A 19,195-nucleotide genomic window follows, 5' to 3' on the forward strand; every position below is an offset into this window, starting at 1 on the left:
CCGGCCAGACATGATCATCACCTCCGAAGTTACAAAACAGCTGATCATTCTGGAGCTGACAGTGCCCTGGGAAGAGCGTATTGAAGAGGCTAACGAGAGGAAACGCGCAGAGTAACAGGAACTGGTGGAGATGTGCCTGGACTATGAGCCCGTAGAGGTGGGCTGTAGAGGCTTTGCAGGACGCTCACTCTGCAAAGTCCTCAATCAGTTGGACATTACGGGGCTGGCAAAGAAGAGGGCCATTGAATCCGCAAGCGAAGCCGCGGAGAAAGCCACTAGGTGGCGCTGGATTAAGAGGGCTGATCCGTGGGCGGTTGCTGCTGGGACGTAAGTTGGGGCTTGACCAACCCTGTGCACGGCTGCCCAGCCAGCAGCTGTCTGTCTTTTCATCTTTTTTTTTATTTTAGTTAGTTAAGTGTTTTGTTTGGAGGTCTAGACTTTTTTATGTGGGGGGTGGGGGGAAGGGGGAAACTACCTTTCAGGGTCCCTACCTGGTCGGAGAGGCAGCTTTTCTCCGGGCTGCAGCTTCGACCCGTCCTCGCGGCCTACCAGCGGGCCTGGAGCGGCGTTTCCTGTCGGGGACCGCCCGGAACCTCGGCTTCGGCGGCGGCACAGTGCTGGAGCGCTATCGCGGAGCGGGCGATGCCTTGCCCGGGTCGCCGCGCTGGAGCTCCGGTGAGCTGAAGATCGCTGAGGAAAACATCACGGAGCTGCGGGACTGTGGAGCGACCAGCTGCGGGCGGCGGCGCTGAACTTTACACCGGGAGCCTGGGATCTCTAGATGAGATCGCCAGTTGTGGAGCTCCAACCGGCGCGGCCTTGTTGGCTTCGAAGCCGCGGCCTCCAGTACGGAAGCGGCCATTCCAGGTGTCCCAAGCCGCTGAGAGGACTCTCCCGACGCCGGAGTAACATCACCCGGCGAGAACAGCCTGGAACATCGGGCCTCAGTAGAAGCAACTGTGGAGGCCTCAATGGGCCCGACTATGGGTGAACTGGGGTTGGGGACTGGACTTTGTGCCTTCCCTCATAATGGGAACCATTGTGGGGGGATGTTCTTTATGTTTAAAACTCTTATTAATGTTATGTCTGTATTCCTTCTTTATGTGCTGCAAAATGGCAACAAGCATTTCACTTCACCACACCTAGGTGTATGTGAATGTGACCTTTGATACCCTTGAACCCCGGCTGGGTCGCCTGGGCGAGTGTGTCTGATGCTGTGAGACCCAAAACACCCGATTACCCCAGGTCACATCACTGACAATGCATGCATCCCAGCGCATCTAGAAGATGTAACTTTCACACCCCCCAGATTAGACTTTAAAATCCCAAGCCTTTTAGAAAATCTGAAATCCCACTAAAGTAGCTGATTTTACAACAAACATGCAGATTCCATTAAATTCCAGTTTGAATGATTTTATTTATTGTTATAATGTGGTTACCAATGCAATACTCAATTGCTATTCACCGTTATCCAGAGATTCTCTCGGCAATTTTCTTCTTCTGAACTTTCGGAGTGAGCAGCTAAATTATGTTCACGGAGAATATGATTGTTCATGTATAAAATCAGAGATGTTAATGGGTTTTTCTGATTGAACCGATACGTGACTATTCTAATGACTGCAACCACGCAGTTTCTTTCAGCGTCTTAAGTTTATCTTTGTTCCTACATTTCACTCCGGAAACAAAAGTCGTGTCTACATTCAGTTTACCTAAAGCAGCAAGTAGCATCCAGAACAACAGACATTTTCCTTCTGTATATACACATATCAACTTGTACGGAAGAATGGTTTAGTATTTTCTAAAGGAAAAAAATACATCGAAAATTGCACACAATGAGATTAAATGTCTCACTTCAGACAGACAATTGAATACTCCCATAGTTTTTTTTATAAACTTAACTTCTTTAACCCTCACCTCAACACCACCCAATTCGATTCTGCTGTTAGACACAAAAAGCTGGAGTAACTCAGCGGGACAGGCAGCATTTCTGAAGAGAAGGAATGGCCAACGTTTCGGGTCGAGACCCAAATCATCGATTCTGCTGTTTCTCCTTTTCTGTAGGGTTGAGGATAAACACATCGAGGAAGTATCCTTCTAAAGAACAGTGCTGAGAAATGATAACCATGAACCATGAGCAGAGGTTAGCTGTTCCAATAATGCAAACAACTGCATTCATTGCAACTGTTTGCTTTATCTCCCAAAGCATTTAACGCAAGCTCTTGAATAAAATGGTGTCAATTGTGTCTTGAAGTAGACATGACAACGATTCTCTACCTTGGAAAAGGATAAAGCAAAAGTTAAAGTTTAAATTACTAATTTCTTCATTAAGTGGTATCTTTTAATCACATATATGTGCGAGTTATACTTTGGCACTCTAGATACTAGCTTACAATAGTAGGATTACTCATATGTATTGGCCGTGAGTTTTATTGGAATAGCAGCAGAAGTGGTCTTAGCTTGGAACAGTGGGGGCGTCACAGAAAGGGATGTATTGAATCTGTGGTTCTTTGGACAGAACAAAGTTTATATAAATGAATCACTTTTTCCTAACTTTTGGAAGAACATAGAAATATTGAACATATATTCTTCGTTCTTTGATTTTTCTTTTGTTATAATTTCTGTCCACATTTCCCACATTGATCTTCACAAGTGAAGCAATGTGCATTTCCTCATTCTTACCATTATTCACATGTTGTTGTTTGGAAATACAATGTAGAAACAGGCCACTCGGCCCACTGAGTCCATGTCAGCAATTGATCACCCATTCACACGAGTTCTACATTATTCCACTTTCTCATCCACTCCTTTCGACATACTAGGGGCGATTTTTGCGGAGACCAATTAACGTACAAAGTCGCACATCGTTAGGATGTGGGAGGAAAGTGGAGCAGCTGGAGGAAACCAACACGGTCACAGGGAGAGCATGCAAACTCCACACGGGCAGCACCCGAGGTCAGGATCGAACCCGGGTCTCTGGTGCTGCGATGAGCAGCTCTTACAGCTGCGCCACAGTGCGCTGACATGAAATAGCAACAAACTCAGAGTGCGTTGAACTCGCACTGCTGTTCTTATCCTCAACCAAGTGTTCACAGTTTCAAAGGCACCACCATTTCTTTTCCACTCCATAATGCAAAGTACTGTACTTTCTCAATAATAGGCCCCAATAATGGGGTCAGGTAATTGAGCACTAAACAGGACACAATCCCCTCTGTATCTCAGCCACACACCTCTATTAATCAGCCAAAAGAAGATTTGCCAGTGGCTAATGTAACTCAGCAAAGGTGAAAGTAAAACAAAAGAGATAATCCCACAGAAATAACGAATTCATGTTAAAATGGTGTGCGCTACAATTTTTGTCTTAGTAATGAAAATGAACTTAAATCATCTATAAATAATACTCTTAACATATCTAATTGTTTACATTATGCCACAGGTAACGTGGTGAATCTGTGGAACTAATTGCCACAGAAGGCTGTGGAGGCCAAGTCAATGGATATTTTTAAGGTGAGGATTGATAGGTTCTTGATTAGTAAAGGTGTCAAGGGTTATGGGGAGAAGGCAGGAGAATGGGGTTGTCAGGGAAAGATATATCGGCCATGATTGAGTGGCGGAGTACACTTGATGTGCCGAGTGGCCTAATTCTGCTCCTAGAACTTATGAGGTAACTTTTTAGGATTCATTCACAGGTTCTAGGTATTACTGCCAAGGCCAATGTTCATTACCCACTGCAAATGTACCCTGAACTGCATGGTTTGCAAAGCAACTCCAGAGAGCAGTGAAGAACTAATCATTCAATCCAGGGCAGAGTTGGTGGTCAGATACAGGCCTGGCCAGGGTAGCTGATCTCCTTCACCCATGAGCTCATTCCATCTTGCCAACATGTACATATCAATTGTGAGATGGTCATTTGATGGAATGCTTAAAATAATAGGTGGACAACAACTGATTGCCAAAATACATTGGAAAGTAGTTTATATTGTATTGCACAGCAGTCTAGAATGGAGATGAGGGGGAATTTCTTTAGTCGGTGGGTGGTGAATCTGTGGAATTGATAGCCACGGATGGCGATAGAGGTCAAAGCATTGGGTATTTTTTTTTTGGAGTGGCGCAGCAGTTGAGCAGCAGAACTGCCACAGCGCCAGAGGCCCAGGATCGATCCTGACTACGGGTGCTGGTCTGTACGGAGTTTGTATGTTCTCTCCGTGACCTGCATGGGTTTCCTCCCACAGTATAAACACATACAGGTTTGTAGGTGGATTGGCTCGGTATCATTGTAAATGGCCCCTAGTGTGCGTAGGATAGCGTTAGTGTGCGGGGATTGCTGGCCGGTACTGACCCGGTGGGCCGAAGGGCCTGTTTCTGCGCTGTATCTCTAAACTAAACTGGAGATTAATACGTGATTGATTAGTACGGGTGTCAAAGGTTATGGGGAGACGGTAGGAGAATAAGGTTGAGAGGGAAAAATAAATCATCCATTGATTGATAGGGGCAGAATTAGGACATTCTGCCAATGTCAAACGAACTTGGCGATGGCATTCTCCTGCTTTCTAACGGCAAAGGACAAACTTATTCCTTCATTCTAAGCAAATATCCTGTGACATGAATTAAGTTAATGCTTTCCTTGTGGTGACAAGCAACACAGGTACATGCAATTTGCTTTCCTTTGCTGAGAGCAGAATTAGTGCACATAGTTTTAATTTCAGATTGGCGAATGTCCCTGTTCTGGGAATTCTGCCGTCAGATCCAATGGTTATTTTTAAGCTGTGCAAATGCTTTTGTGCTTCACTTCAGAAAGTACCTGTGTCAGCATTGCCACAACCCAGTGTAACCATATCATGAGTATTCAATTACTAAACTCATTTTAAAAATAAAAATTCTAAGTCTTAATACAAAATTGTCAAACCTTGTCCTCAATATTGACTATGAAAAATATAATACAGCATTAGCAGTCATTGCAAAACATACTAGAATCAGAAAGAAATAGTCACAGACAACAAACAAGTCAACATAAAATTCACCTGCTCAATTTACAGATGCATATATTTGGTGTGTGGAACATCCTGCCCACTTTTGTATCCTGGGCTTATATTCCATATGGACATTGAGGCTGTACCTTTAATACGTTGAACATTATAGTTTCTATTCAATTAATACATAAACTCACATGTCATTTTTTTAAATCCAGGGCAAATTTCATTGGTCAAGATTAGCAAGTGATCTCAACACAGTCTGGTCCAAGTTAATGTATAGCTCTGAAGGACACAAAGTGCTGGAGTAACTCAGCAGGTTAGGCACAATCTCTGCAGAATATGGATATGTGACGTTATCGGGTCAAGTCAAGTCAGACTCAAGTCTGAAGAAAGGTCCCGACCCGAAACGTCACCTATCACTGTCCTCCAAAGACGCTGCCTGACTCACTGAGTTACTACAGCACTTTGTGTACATCAGCATCTGTTTCTATCCAATGTTGGCTCTCTATCACTGAATCTGTGAAACACAAATACATGATAGTGGTTCTGATAATATTTTTTTTAAATGTTTTTTTTTAAAAACGAAGCACCTGGAAACTTTACACCAGATTTCGTCTCTGCCCCAGCTCACAAAATCAATTTGACTGACTTCACAAGCAAACCACTCTGTGCAGCTACCTCGATGGGAAGGCAAAACTGCTTCACAGCACACCTGTGTAGCTGGCTTGTGAGCAGACACCTGGGGACGTTTCAACCCTTTTATTGCAAATGTCTGACTGAAGCCAAGAGCAGCGCTTCAATTTACTAAATAATACAAAATGCAATAAAAGGGTGCAAAGTGCTGAAGTAACTCAGCGGGTCAGGCAGCATCTCTGGGGAACATGGATAGGTGACGTTTCAGGTCGGGACTCTTTTTCAGAATTGAAAATGCAATGGTTATTTCCCTTGCAGCATTCCGTAGCCTTCCCATAACAACTCTTTTGTTGTTAGTTCTGACAGTAGTTTTTGCAGAGATTAATAAACTAAAGACTTCCAGAACTAAGACTTAAAGATATTTATACAAGCTTCCGTCACGCTCCACAAAGTTTGCTGTATGTAGTACATTAGCAGAACTCCTTTGATTCACAGAATCCAGGCAGTTGTCTTGTCAAATTGCATGGAAAGAATTGCTGACAACAAAAGCCTCTGTTCTCATCAGTCAAACTGATCATCCTAAACACAAAAAAAAATGCCAGAAAACAGAATGGACTAAATTCAGGAGAAACCATTTGCTTTGTCTTGCAAAAAAAAGTGTCAATTACTATATTACAGGCAAACCATGGCTTTCTTGGTCATTGGAGTCAGCATCCTTGGAACCAATAGGCAACTTGTCAGGAAAACAATTAACTGGCCATTATAGCTGATTGCAAACGATTTGCAGCGGTAAAAGTTAACAAGATTTCATATGTTCCATCGTAGCATATAGTGTTTGACAAGTCTGCCTAATTCCTTTCACAAATTAACATCCATTTACAGTTTACGAGGATTGACCCAAGTTAAATTTCACTTCGGCTGAGCACACTGAACATTTAAATGCAATTCATTTGGTTACCTAAACTGAGTCCTCAGCTTAAATTGTAGGCAGAATGATCCGGGGGTGTTTAAAAGAATCTCTCATTTCATTTTTGTTTGGTGCAAATGACCATCAAGATATCAAGGTTGCAAGACAAACAATGTGCAATGCACATGACCAACTTTTCAAGAACTTTTCAATGTTCGTTTCTAGTCTCGGCTAATAAACATGGAGCAGTTGTGCATCTCGATACACCCTTATTGATTTGCAAATGTTTTAGATGTGACTCTCGCATGCAAAAGTGATATCAGAGAGAAAAGAAAATGATTTTCCAGTGGCCACTCTGTCCTCTGAGTGGCTGCAAGATGGAGCAGTAGTAACCATTTGCACTCTTAAAAGGAGAAAGAAGGCCTGAAAACAGTATGCTTGTGCAGAATACAGTATGAACTGCCTGATGTGCTGTTCTTTCCCAATCAAAGTAACGTTCATCGGACTTTGTATCATTCACCAGCAGTTCCTATATAAGACTCAGCATTCTGGGAGTTGACTAATATGGCATTGTGAATTTTAATAACATTGAAATAATTTGCATATGGTTTCTGTAGACTTGTAATATGATTTGCATACTGGAGTGAACAGGACGTTTCTGCTCAAGGTGTGGAAAGATATTTGGTATTCACGGCCAGTATGGTACTACATATTTCCTTCGGCTTGGCCGCACATAGCATGGCATCTCGTGCCACTTGTAAAAATAAAAAGAGTCCCGGAAAGTTATATGCTGTTATCATCTCGTTATCAATTGTCATTTTACGTAGAAGTGCTCTGAATTTCAGGTGCACGATAGTTTGGCTTCCTCTCACACGCAGCCTGGTCAACAACTTGGATCTTCACACTGCTGGGATTCTACAAAGTTAAATCGTTGGCACATCATCTGGAACCATCTGCAGAGAAAGGGAAGTCACAAAGCATAATGTGATGCCTGTCGAAAAACTAAGCAGCACGTATTACTTGACATTGGCTTTTATTAATCCTTTAAGCATTCATACTGAGAATATAAACAGGAATCTAACGCTGAGGCTTTATCAGGCACTGGTCAGACCACATTTCATAAATTCTTAAGTGATAGGGACAAAATTAGGCCATTCGGCCCATCGAGTCTACTCCGTCATTCAATCGTGGTTGATCTATCTTTCCCTCTTAGCCCCATTCTCCTGCCTTCTCCCCATAACCCCTGACCCTGTACTAATCAAGAATGTATCTATCTCTGTCTTAAACATATGCATTGCCTTGGTCTCCACAACCTTCTGTGGCCATTTGGAGTATTGTGGGCAGTTTTGGGCCCCATCTCTGAGGAAGGAGAGGGTTCAGTGGAGGTTTATGAGGATGATCCCAGGAACGATTGGGTGAACATATGACGAATGTTTGACGCGCTCATCATAACTCAAGTTGGGTGGTTTGTTGCAATATAACCCACAGTATCATTTTATTTTTAACCTTTGATGTGATACTAATTTGATTCTATGTGCAAATACTGGCACTGGGTCTGAACTCACTGGAGGTTAGAAGGATGAGGGGACACCTCATCGAAATTTACCGAATAGGTAAAATTAAAATTCACCACCCTCTGACTTTTTTGATAGATTCGTACTGGTGTCAGGGATTATTGGGGAAAACGCAAGAGAATGGAGTTGAGCGGGAAAGATAGATCAGCCATGATTGAACAGCAGAGTGGACTTAATGGGCCGAAAGGCCTAATTCTGCTTTAGAACTTATGAACAATATTTTAGGCACCCACGAAACAAGTAATCTATTCAAATATTGCATTAAAACAATGCAATATTTGCCACTCCATCATGCTGGCTGCATTTAAAGCTGAAATATTAATTTTCTGTAGGCTGTTTTACAGCCTTTTTTTAAAATCTTGGGTACGATACGAGTGATATCACCTTTAAGTTGACTCTCTGAGTTGCTGGAGATAGAAGTTGCTTCCTGACACTCCAGCCCTGAATTCTGCTGCATCTCTTATCTTCAGAATCTATTAAATGTATGTGCATTTGCACTCTGTACTTTTGCTGAAATATATCTCAGTAAACCCTCTGATGCTGTAAAACAGCAACTCTACCGCTGATTACATTGACGTTGATGAACTGAACCTTCAAACTGGTGGCAGAAATATAAGATAAACTCTCATTATAACTAAATCAGCGTCAGATCAGTAGAGTAACCATATGTTCTCGGACTCCTGCTTTTTAATCAAATGTGGCTATCTGACAAAATACAGGAGCCAAACCAAATCTCTTGAACTGGCAAATTAAATCTCATCCATAACCACGGCCCATCTTACATCCAATCAAAGCAATGAAGGAGATCGCCGAGATCATTGCTCCTCTCTAGTAAAACTATCCAATTAGTTTCACTACTTTGCTCTTTCCCTTTTGCGTTGCAATTTTATCCTCTTCAAATATATAATTTTGTATAGTTTAGGAATACAGAGCGAAAACAGGCCCTTCGGCCCACCGAGTCCACACTGACCAGCGATCCCCGCACATTCACACAAGCCTACACACACTAGGGACAATTTACACTTAAACCAAGTATACAAACCCAAGTCAATAAACCTTTGGAGTGTGGGTGGAAGCTGAAGATCTCGGAGAAAACCCACGGGGTCAAGGGGAGAATGTACAAACTCCGTACAGACAAAACCCATAGTCGGGATCGAACCCGGATCTCTGACGCTTCAAGCGCAGTAAGGCAGCAACTCTACCCGCTGCACCACCATGCCGCCCAAAGTTGTTTATCTAAAGTTAGCTGAAGTTATTTACAAAAGAATTACTGCATCTGTTTCTCACATCCCTTCATACAATACAAACTGGGTTCATCATAACTCACCGAGTACCAATGCTAATCTGCAGTTGGTCGGCACGGGCAAGTTGGGCCGAAGGGCCCATTAGCGCACTGCAGGACTCTATGAGGAGCCATTAAGAGTTAAAATGGGCCTGGAGTCACAGAGGAGGGTAGATGTCCTCCATTCAAGGACATTAGGGAACCAAATGGATTTTTATACCAATCCTATAATTTCATGGTTACTATTGCAGAAGCTAGTTGTAAATCCATCTTTATTTAATTACTAAAATTTAATTCCCTTTGATGATGTAGTGGGATTGTAATTAATATGTAAGGATTTTGGTTCCTATTCAAGTAACTGAGCAGCTCCAAGACTATACCCTATCTGACAGATTGCTGTACATTTGGATATAGAGAACTGGTTTGAATATCAATAAAGGACACAAAGTTCTGGGGTAACACAGCAGGTCAGGCAGTATGTTTTGATTCCGGACACTTCAGAAGGGTCACAACCTGAAACATCACCCATCCTTGTCCTCCAGGGATGCTTTAGACTTTGGACACACAGCACGGAAACAGGCCCACCGAGTCCGCACCAGCCAGCGATCACCCTGTACACTAACACTATCCCGCACACTAGGGTAATTTAACAACTTACCAAAGCCAATTAGCATACAAAGCTGCACATCTTTGTAATGTTGGAGGAAACCGGAACACACGTAGTCGACAGGATCAAACCCCGGTCTCTGGCGCTGTAAGACAGCAACTCTACCGCTACTCCACTGTGCCACCCTAATGCTGCCTGAGTTACTCCGGCATTTTGTGGTCTTTTTTAGTGAACCAGCATCTGCCGTTCCTCGTTTCTACTTCTAGGTTTAGAGGCATCTCTTACTCCTAAATGTTAACACGCAAACTAAGTGAAGGGTCAGGTCAGTGGTGTAGTGTGGGGGGGGGCCAGAGGGGCGGTTGCCCCGGGCGCTAAATTTTTAGGGGCGCAAAAAAATAGTTGGATACATTTTTTTAATAAAATGGCAAAGAAATTTGTTCTAAAGGCACGCTGCACCTCTTTAGCAGCCGACCCCTGAATTATTGTAATAAAATGTACATTTTTTTGCCATTTTATAATTCTTTTTATTTAACAATTTTTTTGCACCCCTAAAAATGTATTCAACAATTTTAACCAACCAGCGATCTCTGTGCCGAGGCCACTGCCACTGTCCCAGCCGCCGCCGTCGTCGTCCACTGGGCCCGTGGTCGGGTCGAGTCCGAGGCCAGGTCGCCGCTGTCAAAGCCGCCGTTGCCGCTGCCCCAGCCCCGAGTTCTGGTCGCCGCTGCCGCTGTCCCAGCCGCCGCTACCGCTGCCCCAGCTCCGAAGCCGCCATTAGGCCTCAGCGCAGGCGGAGACAGGGGATACGACAAAAGAAGTCGCATCCCCCGAAGGAAGAGACCAAAAACCGCTAATGAGGAGGCGCAATATTTTAAACTGCCCCGGGCGCGCAAAACCCACCCTACGCCACTGGGTCAGGTTGGGATACAATCTCAGTTCTTGATTCTTCAGGTGGCTCTGTGCACAGCAGTGGAGATTTGCAGCCTTGCAGCATCAGAGACCCTGGTTCGATCTTGACTCCGGATACTTATCTGTACGGAGTTTGTACATTCCTCCCGTGACCCATGTGGGTTTTCTCTGGGATCTCCGCGGTTTCCTCCCACACGTACAGGGTTTGCAGGTTAATTGGCTTCGGTAAAATTACAGAAATCCTCGTGTGTAAGATAATGCTAGTGCACGGGGTGATCCCTTGTTGGCGCAGACTCGGTGGGCCGAAGGGCCTGTTTCCATGCTGCTGTTCTAAAGTCAAAAGCAAAGAGTGACTTCTGAGACTGGCAGTTTTCAAGGGCTTAGCAATGGACCTGAATGAATATGCTACAGTTGTTACTGACTACATACTGTGAGGAAAAGAGTGGAGGAGTGTGTTCCTTGCAAGACCACCCATGTGTTCCCTAACCAGAAGCCTTGGATTAACCAGAAAGTCCGCATTCCTGTTTCCACGCTGTATCTCTGAACTAAACTACGTTTGTACATTCTCCCCGTGGGTTTTCTCCAAGATCGCTTTCCTCCCACACTCTGAAGGCATACAGGTTTGTAGGCTAATTGGCTTGGTATTAGTGTAAGTTGTCCCTAATATGTGTAGGATAGTGTTAGTGTACGGGGATCGCTGGTCAGTGCATATTCGAGGCTGCATCTCTAAAACTAAACTAAACGACAGGTGTAGGAAGGAACGATTTGGGTCGAGACCCTTCTTCAGGCTGGTTAGGTGGATGAGGGAAACAAGAGATAAATGACAATGATGTAGTGAGATAAAGAACAATAAATGAAAGATATGGGATAAAGTAACGATGATATATAGAAAATGATGTAGAGAAGGTAAAGGATAATGAATGAAAGATATGGGGAAAAGTAACAATGGTAAAATGAAACGGTTATACTGAATGACAAGCATTGTTCCCGTACCGGTCAAGAGGGCTTTGGACCGGGTGCTGCGGCCAATGTGTTTATTTTCCAACGCCAGGGCGGTGCTTCTGTGCGTCTTCTTGTGGTGCTCCAGGTAGGTCTTCTTGGCGAAGGCCTTCCCGCAGTGAGTGCACTTGTGAAGGGAGAAATGCTTGGTGAACTTCACCTCCGTGCCCAGCTCGGCCAGGCTCTCGCTCCTCCTGCCAGCCAGCGGGGACGAGACCGGGGAGGTGGAGGCGGAGGCGCCCTCGGTCTTGATGGTGGCGGCGGTGAGCGCCCTGCCCTCGTCCCTCTGTGGACCCCTCTTGGGCGCCCGGTTCAGGACGAACTCGATGGGCTTCTTGACCGCCCGGCTCTCCAGGTTGGCGATGATTTTGCCCAGGTAGCGGGTGGACTTCTTGTGCACCACCGTGACGTGGCGAACCACGTCCCTCTTGCGCCGGGTCTCGTAGTCGCACAGCGGGCACTTGTAGAACTTGACGTAGATGTTGTTGCCGTCCGTGTGCATCTTGATGTGCTTGGTCAGGTTCTGCTTGGAGGTGAACTGCCGCTTGCACAGCTTGCAGTAGAGCTGCTTGAAGTCGAAGCCCATGGAGAGCTTGGGCTTCTTGGCTTTGCTCTGGCCGGTGGCGGCGGCGACTGTGGCCGCGGCAGCGGCTGGGCTGGCGGCACGGGGGCCGTCGTTCTCCTGCTTCACCCCCTTGTGCTTGGGCAGCGGACCGCTGCTCTTGTCGGCTGTCTCTTGTCGGCCGGAACTCTTGGGGTCGCCCTGGGGAGCACTTGCCTTGGCCGTGGGTGAAGGGGTCGCCTCTGGCCCGCTGGGCGTGTCGGCACCCGCCACCGTGGCCGCGACGACCGCCTCCGTCCCCGGCACCTTCCCATCACCTCCTCCGGAGGGCGCTGCTGCCTCAGTCGCCCCTTTGATCGGGCGCTCGGCCAGAGTGATCTTGTGCAAGGCCACCATGTGGCGTCTCAGCACGATGGGCGAGCTGTACGTCCTCTTGCACAGCAGACACTTGCAGGCGGCCAGGCTGTACCCCAGCTTGGGGAAGGAGGTGGCGGTGGTGGTGGTAGCGGTAGGAGGAGGAGGAGGAGGGGGGCTTGCGTTTGCGAGGAGCCGGGGCTGCCGGCTGCTCTGGTGGTGACTCTTCCAGGCTGAGGGGCTGCCCCGGCTTGGTGGCCACCTCGTGGGTGATGCAGTCCCTCCGCAGGCCCCTGTGCACCTCGTCAAAGTGCCGGCGCACGTTGGCCTTGGAGGCAAAGAACTTGCTGCAAACGGGGCAGTTGGTGCTGGTGGTGGCAGCGCCCATGGTCCTAGACCAGACCCTGTTGTTGTTGCCGCCTCCGTTGCTGTTGCTGTTGCTGCTGGAGGAGGAGGAGGAGAGGCTCTGGCAGCTTCCCCTGCTGCTCTTGGTGCCGATGTACTTCTTCAGCTCTTCCATCTTCTTCTTGTGCACCTTCCTGATGTGGCGCCGGACGCTGCGCCGGGAGTTGAAGGACTTGCCGCAGATGCAACAGATCAAGTGGGGAGGGAGGCTGGAGGATTCGGGGGTGTCGGCCTTCGCATCGGCCGGCCCCGCGCTCTCCTCCACCGGCAGTGGTGGGGCCGCTCCCTTCTTCTTGGCGACCTCAGCGGGGATTGAACTCACGACTCTCGGCTCCTCCACTGGCACCACCTGCTCGACCTCCGGCTCCGGCACCAACACGGGGCTGGGGGTTTGAGCGCTGTAGGGCTCGGCGTTGAAGGCTGGGTCGTCCACCCTGGTTACATGCTGGAACACGGCGTTCTTGTTCGATTCAATAGGCTCCAGTTTGATGATAAAGTCCTGGTTATCTGCTCGAGGATAGATTGCTTCCAAAAGCTCCCGTATGGCCTGGTTCTGCTTGTTACTCGAATCTGGAAAATCTGAAGAGGGGAAAATAATGATTAAGATTCAGCAATCTAATATTATCATAAATTCAAAAGCTGGATTCAATCAATATAATTTCAAAGTCATCGCAGGATAGTTATTTTATTGCAACAGTGTAAATGTTTAAACTATTCAGTGTTTGTTTCAACACCTATTGAAAATCAATCAATAAACCTCTTTCTTTGTGTTGACCAACATGAAGGCAGTTAAATCATTTCTATTTTCCTTTAAAATTAATAACTTAGGAGGCAGTGAATTTTCCTTTCCTGGACATAATACATGAGGATTTTTATTTTTAAGGGTATTTGTTAAATAACATTTTAAAACACGGTGAAATATTAGAATCCTTGTTTAGAGAAACAACGCGGAAACAGGCCCTTCGGCCACTTACACCATCCTACACTCATGTTGGATCTACAAACCTGTACATCTCTTGGACCCACAATACCTCTACTCTGATCAAGAAGGCTCATCAGCGTCTCTTCTTCCTGAGGAGACTGAAGAAGGTCCATCTGTCTCCTCAGATCCTGGTGAACTTCTACCGCTGCACCATCGAGAGCATCCTTACCAACTGCATCACAGTATGGTATGGCAACTGCTCTGTCTCCGACCGGAAGGCATTGCAGAGGGTGGTGAAAATTGCCCAACGCATCACCGGTTCCACGCTCCCCTCCATTGAGTCTGTCCAAAGCAAGCGCTGTCTGCGGAGGGCGCTCAGCATCGCCAAGGACTGCTCTCACCCCAACCATGGACTGTTTACCCTCCTACCATCCGGGAGGCGCTACAGGTCTCTCCGTTGCCGAACCAGCAGGTCGAGGAACAGCTTCTTTCCGGCGGCTGTCACTCTACTCCTCTAACAACGTACTCCTCGGTGACTGCCCCCCCCCCCCCCCCCCCCCCCCCCCCCCCCCCCCCCCCCCCCCCCCCCCGGAAACTTATTAATTTTTTTTAATTCAAATCGTTTGCTATGTCGCTCTTCAAGGGAGATGCTAAATGCATTTCGTTGTCTCTGTACTGTACACTGACAATGACAATTAAATTGAATCTGAATCTGAATCTTTGGAGTGTGGAAGGCAACTGGAGAAAACCCACACGGTTCACAGGGAGAACGTGCAAACTCCATACAGACGGCACCCGCAGTCGGGATCGAACCTGGGTCTCTGGCGCTGTAAACTCCATACAGACAGCAGCTCTCCCCGCTGCACCACCGTGACCTGTGTTTGTATCGCCTTTCATATCCCCAACGATAACAAGTTCAGGTTCATCACCGATTTTCTGGTACACTAGGTTCCAGAGCCTTGTCGGATTATCCGTTTTTCTGGAGCAACAGGTCAGGGGACCATGTCCTCTGGTTCTTGATTCCCCTACAAGTGAAAGATTCTGTGCATCCATCCTATCTATTCCCATGATCTTATACACCTCTACAAGATCACCCCTCAGCCTCTTGCACGCTAAGGAATATAGTCCTAGCCTGCCCTGATAAGTCTCCCTATAGCTGAGGACCTCAAGTTCAAGCAATATCCTTATGACAGTCACCAGACTATTAAACACTACAACCTTAAATAACTTAAATGGACTATTATTATTATAATAATTATTGCACTACTATTGTTTGTTTTTTGAGTATGTGTGTGTATGTAAAGATATATATATGTGTGTGTGTGTATATAATGTATGTATATATATATGTATATATATGTATGTGTGTACTTGTGGGTATGTGTATACACACTGACCTTTTTTCCTCGCATTTATCATATTGTTTACAGTATAATATGTTTACATATTCTGTTGTGCTGCAGCAAGTATGAATTTCATTGTTCTATCTGGGACACATGACAATAAAACACTCTTGACATCAGGATGTCCCCAAGTTCTCTAAGGCAATAAAGTGCATTTGGCATGGACCATGTTAGAACACAGCAGATAGTTACCATAATAGTTACACAGAAGCCTGTAGTTTAGTTTAAGGATACAGCGTGGAAACAGGCCCTTCGGCCCAGCGGGTCCGCGCCGACCAGCGATCACCCAGACACTAGTTCTATCCTACACACTAGGAACAATTTACAGAAGCCAATTAACCTACAAACCTGGATGTCTTTGGAATGTGGGAGGAAACCGGGGAAAACCCACGCGGTCACGGGGCGAACGTACAAATTCTCGAGCAGACAACACCAGAGGTCGGGATTGAACCCGGGTCTCTAGCGCTGTGAGGCAGCAACTGTATCGCTGCACCACTGTGCCGCCCCTGCAGTACCGCGCTGGGGTGGCACATTCAATGTGATCATCAAACATACACCCCACAAGCTGGTATGGATAAAAAATATTATTGTACGTCTCTTTCATATTCCAATACATTTATTTATCTCAACAAAATTTCTGTCATACTGCAACAGCCATTGCAAAGTTATTAAAAACGATGAATTGCTTTCACTATAATTAAGCCACAGCACTAGATTAACAATGCTTCCAACAATATTTCCAATCAGTCTTTTAATTATTATTATTGTAAAAATGCAAGACATGATGGCAAAAATTGAACAAAATTACTGCTGTTGGTAGATGAAGCAATTACTCATCGAGTATACAATCAGAGGGAAATGCAGACACTTTCATTGTTATTCTATAATAGTTCCCACTACTTCAAACATAAATAAGTGTGGTCTAGGAAGGAGCTGCAGATGCTGGTTTAAACCGAAGATAGACATAAAAATCTAGAGTAACATAGCGGGTCAGACAGCGTCTCTGGAGAAAAGGAATAGGTGACATTTCGAGTCCAGACCCTTGTTCAGACTGAGAGTCAAGGGAAAGAGAAACGAGAGATTATACATAGAGAGATATAGAACAAAAGAATGAAAGGTATGCAAAAAAAGTACCGATGACAAAGGAAACGGGTCATTGTTAGCTGTGGGCTGGGTGAGAACGGGTGACAGACAAATGAGACTCAACGAGATGACTTTGAAGCTGGTACGATTTGTGTGGGGGAGGGAATGAAGAGAGAGGGGATGCAAGGGTCACTTGAACTTAGAGAAATCAATACTCATACCACTGGGTTGTCAACTGCCCAAACGAATTATGAGTGTGGTTTGAGGCTACTGCTTTAAACTGCTGCCAGTCTAACTCTGAAAGTAGAAGCAAGATGCTATTTCACAAGGTGTTTCTTGGCAGTAATCCAGAAATATATTCACGCTCAGGAGTTTTTGGAACCAATATTTGCTCTGAGATTTACAATAATCATATCCAGTTGACTACATTACATAAAACCTGAGACTCTTAATTTACTCACAAGAATAAATCCATTAAAAACCTTATGAATATTTCTATAGCTTATTTCAGCAAAGTTGTTTTTGTTGCCTTCAAATAAATACTGTACATGACTTGCATTGGACAAGAACTTATTAATATATCAACCACCGTTTTTGTTTCACTGTTATAGAGTCATAGACCGATACAACGTGAACACAGGCCCTTCGGCCCAACTTGCCCACACCGGCTGATATGTCCCAGCGACACCAGTCCCACCTGCCCATGTTTGGCCCATATCCCTCCAAAACTGTCCCATTCCATGTACCTATCTAATTGTTTCTTAAATATTGGGATAATCCCTGCCTCAACTACCTCCTCTGGCAGCTTGTTCCATACCCCTACCACACTTTGTGTGAAAAAGTTACCCCTCAGATTCTTATTTAATCTTAATTTCACCTTAAACATATGTCCTCTGGTCTTCAATTCTCCCCACTCTGGACAAGACATTCTGTGCACCTACCCAACCTATTCACCTCATGATGTTACACATCCTATAAGATCACCCCTCATCCTCCTGCGCTCCAAGGAATAGAGGCCCAGCCTGCTCAACCTCTCCCTGTAGCTCAGACCCTCTAATCCTCATAAGTCTTCTTTGTACCCGTTCCAGCTTGCAACATCTGGATGGAGCTAGTGGCTGAAAGAAGTGAATCTTTGGGTGACAATTACAACAATTGTGCATCAGATAAATGGTGTGGACTGTGACAATTCATAAGAAAGGGAACAATAACTCTGGTTGTTGTGTAGGCCTTTGCATTTATGATTGCAGACACAGTGATTCCCAAACTCCCATTGATTCAATAAACATTAGACAGCTGCTGCACTCCACTTGATTGGAATATCTGTATGTGCCTTTAAAATCCTAACTTTAGGGTGGTAAAGAAGACAGAGTATCTGTAGGAAGGAACTGCAGATGCTGGTATAAACCAAAGATAGACACAAAAAGCTGGAGTAACGCTGTGGGTCAGGCGGCATCTCTGGAGATAAAAGGAATAGGAGACGTTTTGGGTCGAGACCCTTCTTCAGTGAGAGTCAGGGGAGAGGGCAACTAGAGGTATTGACGGTGATATGGAGAGATATGGAACAAATGAATGAAAGATGTGCATAAAAAATTAAAAGTAGTGATGATCAAGGAAAAGTAGAGCCCACAATGGCCCATTGTTGGCTGTGAGCTAGGTGATAACGAGTTATACAGACATATGGTGTGCTTGTTTCATCAGCCAGAGCATTGAGTCAGGAAGTAATGTTGCAGCTCTGTAGGACTTTGGTTAGGCCGCTTTTGGAGTATTGCGTGCAGCTCTAATCACCCCATATACAAGAAGAATGTGGAGGCTTTGAAGGTGCAAAAGAGGTTTACCACAATGCTGCCTGAATAACAAGGTATTAGACAAACTTGGATTGTTTTCTCTGCAGTGTCAGAGGCTGGGATGAGATCTGATAGAAGTTTATAAAATTAAGAGGGGCATCGATAGGATAGACACAGGGTGAAAATGTCACAGACTAGAGGGCATTGTTTTAAGGTGAGTGGGGAAAAGTTTAAAGGAGATGTGTGGGCCAAGATTTTTTTTTTTTACACAGAAGGTGGTGATGGGTGCCTGGAACATACTTGGCAGAGGTGGTCACAGTGGAGGCGGGTAAGCCTAGTGGCATTTAAGAGGATTTTAGATAAGCACATGGATATGCAGGGAATGGAGGGATATGGATCATATGTAGGCAGAGGAGATTAGTTTAACTTGGCACCATGTTTGGCCTGGACATTGTGAGTCAAAAGACCTGTTTCTGTGCTGTTCTGTTCTATGTTCTACAAAACGTATCTTAGCTATCTGATCTTTGCTTTAACTCACATCGTACTGAACATATAGACATAAAATGCTGGAGTAACTCAATGGGACGGGCAGCATCTCTGGAAAGAGATTGAATGGGTGAAGAGGAAAAATTGTCACCACTTTCACCGAAAACTTTTCAACATGTTTAAAACTTTGCGGCAGTCGTCTGTAGTCGCCCAAACAATCGCCTAAGTGGGACAGGTGTCCATAATAATAAATTCTCCATCCTCATTTATCATTATATGACAATGTGAATATTTACACAACTGCAGCAGGAGCCA

At 45.3% G+C, this 19,195-nt stretch overlaps 1 protein-coding gene across 1 annotated transcript in view; it reads right to left on the minus strand.

Annotated features, from left to right (window-relative positions):
• Positions 1–1,397: 1,397 nt before the first annotated feature.
• Positions 1,398–19,195, minus strand: part of LOC129706197 (zinc finger protein 800-like) — a 101,553-nt gene continuing 83,755 nt past the window's right edge. The window contains 3 exon segments of the mRNA XM_055650258.1: positions 1,398–7,463; positions 11,876–12,953; positions 12,955–13,781. Of these exon segments, the coding sequence (XP_055506233.1) occupies positions 7,450–7,463; positions 11,876–12,953; positions 12,955–13,781 (1,919 nt within the window). The 3' untranslated portion in view covers positions 1,398–7,449.

The sequence above is a fragment of the Leucoraja erinacea genome, chromosome 19 (genome assembly GCF_028641065.1).
Source record: "Leucoraja erinacea ecotype New England chromosome 19, Leri_hhj_1, whole genome shotgun sequence".
NCBI classification, from domain to species: domain Eukaryota; kingdom Metazoa; phylum Chordata; class Chondrichthyes; order Rajiformes; family Rajidae; genus Leucoraja; species Leucoraja erinaceus.